Genomic DNA, 7,030 nt, shown 5'->3' on the forward strand with positions numbered 1-7,030 from the left:
TACTTGTGGGAATGTAAAATGGTCCAACCACTCTGGAGAATGGTATGGTGCTTCCTCAGAAAGCTGCAGATTTCATTTTCCATTGATTTAATATCAAGAGTAATAGTATCAAAAAAAAAAAAAAAAAATCAGCCTCTCCACCCTGGTGTTAAAACTCAGACCTGGGTTCTGGTTTTTGTTTTGGGGAAGGATGAAATCATTTGTTTTTTGGTTTGGATTTTGGTTTGGATGCTGCAATTTTTTCCTTCCAAAGTGAGAAACTCTAAAGCCCATTTTGATTTTATGTTATAGACAGGAGCTTGCTTATGTGACTACCCATATAACTAACAGAGCTCATCTGTCCTCCCTACCTCCCTTCTCCCTTATCTTCCCACTTCTCAGCAAAACATGTGTTAGGGATCTAATTGTTAACAAACATGAAGACTCATTTTCACCTGAAGTAGGATTCTGGGATAACGTAAATCGAGATGTAACTCAGTGGACTGGAAGAATTAATAGATTACATTTAGATACATAACACAACCCACCACATAGAAAAATGTCCCAGTTAAGCTATAATTTAAGATACGGGCTTTCACAAAGACTTTATAAGCTCCAAAAATCTAAGGGTCTTCCTTCCAAGTCTATTCCAAATCCCTTCCACTTTCCAACACAGGACTGTAACCACCTATAATCATATGGCAAAGGGGGCAGTGAAATAGGAGAGGATCAAGTGAGCTTTGCCAAGAGAGAGTGTGCTGTTGTACCCACCACCTTTTGTCCTGAGAGGTTTTCAATCCTGTCTCATCCACAGGCCTTTCCTTATCCTTTGAAGGTCTCACTCAATAGGCCTCTAAAGATTCCCAAGACCAAGCCTCACAAATCTTCAAGTTAGCCACTATATACAGAGACATCTTGCATTCTTCATCTTTCTAACCTTGTTCATAATTGGGGTAGGGGGCTGTAATGACCCTAAACAAACCCATCTCCAGACACTAACATAGCGTTCAAACACAGCTGGAAATAAAAGAAGCAAATATAAGTCATTATGCAGACAGCTGGCCACTCAAAGCCATTCTGTCTTAGCTGTCAGCAAGTTCCCTGACTCCTCAGGACCCTTATAATTAATACCAGGCTCTGTACAATTACCCACAGGACTATGTGCCAGGAACTGAATCAATCTTCACAGTAGGAGATGGGGAGATGAATCATAAGAGATCCTGGACTTCATAGAACAGAAGACCAAGAAGGAAAGAAAGGCATGAGACAAGGCTGCATTCTCAGGGAAGATCAGGGTGTATATCATGGATAAAAACAGACAAAAACTGTGAGCATGTAAAATTGAGGATAGTGACCATGGTGGGTGACTAAGAAGAGAACATTTCAGATGGAGGTAAAAATAAGAACATGCTAAGATGAGACTTATAGACGGTAGAGAGGATTTATGAAGTTAACACTTACTGATGCCATCCTTTGTGCCAACCACCATATCCCGTTCAGAGGACCCAGTCCTTGAGCAAGGGTGCTCACATGACTATGGCAAGCAGTGATGAGGGTGTGTAACCCCAGCCAACTTTGGCAGATCTCATGGTTGGAAGCACTAATTATATACTGTTTCCTCTCTCTTAAAGGCTTGGCAGTTTCTGCAATCATAAAGTCACTTGAAAATTACTTCTCCCCAACACTTTTCCGCGTCATCCGTCTTGCCCGAATCGGCCGCATCCTCAGACTGATCCGAGGAGCCAAGGGGATCCGGACGTTGCTGTTTGCTCTTATGATGTCCCTGCCTGCCCTGTTCAACATCGGGTTGCTCCTCTTCCTCGTCATGTTCATCTACTCTATCTTCGGCATGTCCACTTTTGCACACGTCAAGTGGGAAGCTGGTATCGATGACATGTTCAACTTCCAGACCTTCGCCAATAGCATGCTGTGCCTCTTCCAGATTACCACGTCAGCTGGCTGGGATGGTCTCCTCAGCCCCATCCTCAACACGGGCCCCCCATACTGTGACCCCAACCTGCAAACCAACAGCAGCTCTCAGGGGAACTGTGGGAACCCAGCTATAGGCATCTTCTTCTTCACCACCTACATCATCATCTCCTTCCTTATCGTGGTCAACATGTATATTGCTGTAATTCTGGAGAACTTCAATGTTGCTACAGAGGAGAGCACTGAACCCTTGAGCGAGGATGACTTTGACATGTTCTATGAGACTTGGGAGAAGTTTGATCCAGAGGCTACCCAGTTTATTACCTTTGCAGCCCTCTCAGACTTTGCAGACACCCTCTCTGGCCCTCTAAGAATTCCAAAACCCAATCGGAATGCCTTAATCCAAATGGATCTGCCCTTGGTCCCTGGAGATAAGATCCACTGTTTGGACATCCTTTTTGCCTTCACCAAGAATGTGCTGGGAGAATCTGGAGAGTTAGATTCTCTGAAGGCAAATATGGAAGAGAAATTTATGGCAACTAATCTTTCAAAGTCATCTTATGAACCAATAGCAAACACCCTGCGGTGGAAGCAAGAAGATATTTCTGCTACTGTCATACAAAAGGCCTATCGGAGCTACATGCTACACCGTGCCATGGCAAGGTCCAACCCCTCAGGTATGCCAAGGGCTGAGGAGGAAGCTGTGTCACCCACAGATGAAGGCTTTGTGGCATTCATGGCAAATGAACATTATGTGCCTCCAGACAAATCTGAAACTGCATCTGCCATATCTTTCCCACCATCTTATGACAGTGTCACTAGAGGTCTTAGTGATAGAGCCCACATAAGCACATCTAGCTCAATGCAAGATGCAGATGACGTCATCAGTAAGGATGCACCTGCCTCAGGACCCCAATGAAGACATTCCAGCATGGACATATACAATTCTGATTTATCCTTCTGATCTACGACAGTTCTTTCCCATTATAGATGGCACCCAACTACCGCTTCACCAATGCATGCCACTGGTCACAGTGTCAGACTGGCAAGGGACTATAGTTGGTGCCTACTTTTGAAGATGTCCCCATACACCAACCAGAGTCATAACCAAAAGCATCTCCACTGTTACTTTCCTTTTGATTTTCAATATCAGATGGTGGGTTCTATTACTTTGTAAAATATATCCCTGGTCCTTTTATTTTTGTTGTGACTAGAGCTTACATTTACCCAGGCCAACTTCTAAGGACCAGAACTTCCAGGAATCTATAACAAGAATGTAATTGGAGGTAACTATGTGGTATTGTATAGAAACTGGCAGTATTTAAGATTTTGCATGAATGCATGTTGACAGCTTATAGACAACTGCTCTGGACAACAATGACACTCACAGCCTTTGATCTATCTCATGAAAGGCCTTTGAGATAGCAATTAAAGTTAATATTTTTAAAGGCATTCCAAGACCAATGTTGTATCTTAAAAATCATTCTACTTACTAAATTATGTTCTGGTGTGGCAATGCAGGATAATGTGCTGGACCGCAAGGTCGGCTCCTCGGAAACCTTATATAGGGTTTCTATGGGTCAGAACCAACTCGACAACACTTAACAACAACAATTATGTGATACTGGTAAGTGTCATGGATCACTTTTCCCTCTCTTCCAAGGTTCCTGATATTTTGCAATTTGAGTTTCACGTTGGGTGAAGACTGTGCTGAGAATTGGAAAAGTGGACAGTAACCTTCCAATAATTTTCTGGTTCACCTTGGTCCTAGCTCTTTCCTCTCTTAACCTCAGTTTTCCCACTCTAAAATTGGGGGTGGGTACAGAATGGTTACTGTCATTAGCCCTCACATCTCATGTTGTAAAACTCAGTGATGCTCTGCCCCATTTCTAAACAGAAAACAATCTCTTTTTTGGTTGCAATGGTCTATCCTTTCACCTGTGTAGCTCAAGAGACAATTTCATACACTTTCCAGAGCCTGTTTCATACCTCATAATCCGACTTTGGGGAGGGATTCACATTCCTGTTGGACCAGGCCTCCATGAACAGCAAAATCAAAAGAAGAGGGATACTTGGAACAAGACAATCTGGAAGAAAGAATGAAAATTATTAATTAGTTTCTTTAACTCATCCTTCAAATATTATTTGTTGTTGATGTTAGGTGCCATCAAGTCAATTCCACCTCACAGTGACTGCACTTGAGTCATTGTCACGTGACAGGGTTTTCTAGGCTGTATAATCTTTAAGGAAGCAGATCACCAGGTGTTTCTCCTGTGAAACTGCTAGGTGGGTTCAAACCACCATCCTTTTCAATTAACAACCAAATATTTAACCATTATGCTATCAGGGGTCCTTCAAAAGTTCTTATGCACCTATTATATACCAAACACTGGTCTATAGGAGTTATGCCTCCAAAAATGAACTGAATTTAATCTGATGAATGGGGCAACAGTGGTCAGAGAAGAGTATTCCTTGTCCAAAGGCAGAGGGCATTCTGAGATCAAGGAAAGCAAGGAGTGCATATGACTACAACATAGAATATAAGGGATTTCTGTTCCCATAAGGATTTACAGCCTCAGGAACCCTGTAATGAATCGCTATGAGTCAGAACCACCACCACCATGATCTTTTATTAATCCTTTGGAATATTCCCAACCACAATCACAAAGATCAGGTTAATTTTTTGGATATGTATTTAATCATTTAATAAGATTTTCCATTTATACAATTAGAAAACCTTGAGGCTGATACACCTTATATGCCTCAGATTTTCTGGGACCTTGCTCTCCCTTCTTTGTCACTGTTGGCTAATCAGAGGCCAAAGAGGTTTTCAGAATGCTTGTTAGACTTTTCCAGCAGCCACAGATTCAAGTTGAGATGACTAAGGGCACCAACCCAGCACATATGTCTGTTGTGTGGGTACCTGGTTAATCTCTAAATGATATGTCAACAAAAATGGCTCTTCCTTCCTACCTAGTTTCACTAAACCAGAGAGCACAAACATTGGGCAGCCCCTCCAACATCTAAATCCCATGTAGACAATGAAAATCACAGCTGAGAAGAGGACAGACTTGGATGGACAGACTGCTTAGGGTCAAATTTGCTCTTTAGATGTTGTGCAGAAGAATTAAACGTACCCGGCCATCAGGCTTGATTTATTAAGTTATAGTATCCTTGAAGGTATTCTTCATACATTTTTTTGTCTCCCCCCCCCTTTTTTTTTTCTACATGACAGCACTTAACAACAACAACACAGATACACTTGCCAGATTATAATGGGAACCACTGGAAAAGTGATTCAATATATCTAGCTCGAATTATACAGAGTTTTCAGAAAAGTATCCAGTACAAATACAAGATTGTTGTCATTGTTGTTAAGTGCTGTTGAGTCACTTCTGACCCATAACAACCCTGTATAGGGTTTCCAAGGCACAGTTAGTAAGCTTGAACCGCCAAGCTTGTGGTTCAAACCAACTTTGCAGTCCAGCACATTAACCCACAGTGCCACTTGAAAACATCACTAGATTTAGTTCCAAAGTTCACCTGGTGGTCCAATTATAAGGTAGGAACTAGACTCCTAAAGGAACAAACTGGAGAGTTCCAGAGAAGATGTAGACCCAGAGCTACCTTCTCAGCATTAGCCATAGGAGATGTCACTAGAATATATCTGACCCCAAATATGTGAGAATATCCTAGCACTGAAGGGAAATAGGAAGCAAAACAGTGGTACCGACTGCATGACCATCTGAAAACTTAAAGCTTTTTAAAAATATATACTTCCACCACAAATGCCATGCTGACTTTTCATAACATTAAACTGTGTAACATGAAGACATGGGTGGCCAAGATCATTCAGGCGCATTTCATTACCGCAAATGGTTAAGTAGAGCAGAACCTTGTGTACAATTCCATGTGCTTTAGGACAAAGGTGAAGTAGCTTTGCTAACTGCTGGGGATATGAAATGAGTAAGATAGATCCTTAACCTGGAAGTGAACACAGCTTGCAAAGGGCTAGAACTATACCTGTTAAGGAAGGAAGGAAGAGAGAGAGAATGAGAAGAATGAAAGAAAGAGGAAGCAAGGAAGAAGACAACTCCTAGGTTTTCAGGAGCGACAGGAGTCCATGATATTTGAATAAAACAAAAATGCTAGTACATAGCAGTCAGTAGTTTGGAAGGAGATGAGCAGGGGAAGGGTTTTGACTTAATTAATGCTGCTGTAACACAAATACTTCAGATGAATGGTTTTAACAAACAGAAATTTTTTATCTCACAGTTTAGGAGGTTGGGAAGTCTGAATTCAGGGCACCAGCTACAGGGGAAACTGTCTTCACTGCCTCAGAAGGAAGGTCCATGTCTTTATGCTCTCCCTAGAAGATTATCAGTGCAGGGACTTATAGTAGGTCCCTCTCCCTCTGTGCCCTTCTTTCCCCTTTTGTCTCTTGTAAAATAGCAGATGACACAGGCCATACCCGTGATTAAGGGTGTTACATATCACCCTAATCCCGTTACGATCAGGGCTGATCACAGTAGATCACATCCTGTGGGATGATTACCTCACTATTTAACTGCCACATTATGTCAATGCATAACTTCCAACCACTGAGAAGCATGGCCTAGCCAAATTGACACATATTTTGGGGGGAATCCAATTCAATCCATGACAGGTTCTAAAGCTTTATTATTACTCAGTAAGATTGTAAATGTTTTTATTATTATTGGACTTAGGTAAATTCAAAACGTATGACTTAATTTCTAAAGTTGCCACTAACATGACTAAAACAGAGTATGTAATTTCCAAACTAGAAGAAGGGGGAATTAGCTAAGAAATACTCTATCAAAAAAGTAATATTGAATTGGCAAATGTGCTGTATATGAGGGGTCTTCAAAAAGTTTGTGGAAATTTTGAATTAAAAAATAGTGGAATTTTGCCAAAAACTCTTTGAAGACTCAAATATTTTACAATAAAAAAAGTAAGGCGGGAAAGGGAAGAAAAGAGAAATAGAGAGCAAGAGGATTAAGTACAAAAAATTAATGTAGGCTATTTAAACAAATATAACAATAATTATATTAAATGTAAACGAATCAGTGCTTCAGAAAATAAAGATAGGCAGGATTTAAAA

The 7,030-nt window shown here is 41.1% G+C and overlaps 1 protein-coding gene across 1 annotated transcript in view; it reads left to right on the plus strand.

Moving 5' to 3' along the window:
• The window catches only part of SCN10A (sodium channel, voltage-gated, type X, alpha subunit), a 192,634-nt gene extending 189,807 nt beyond the window's left edge, over positions 1-2,827 (plus strand). Inside the window, exon 27 of the mRNA XM_006869181.1 lies at positions 1,611-2,827. Within this exon, the coding sequence (XP_006869243.1) occupies positions 1,611-2,827 (1,217 nt within the window). The remainder of the gene's footprint in view (positions 1-1,610) is intronic.
• Positions 2,828-7,030: the final 4,203 nt, after the last annotated feature.

The sequence above is a fragment of the Chrysochloris asiatica genome, unplaced genomic scaffold (assembly GCF_000296735.1).
Source record: "Chrysochloris asiatica unplaced genomic scaffold, ChrAsi1.0 scaffold00127, whole genome shotgun sequence".
Classification (NCBI taxonomy): Eukaryota; Metazoa; Chordata; class Mammalia; order Afrosoricida; family Chrysochloridae; genus Chrysochloris; species Chrysochloris asiatica.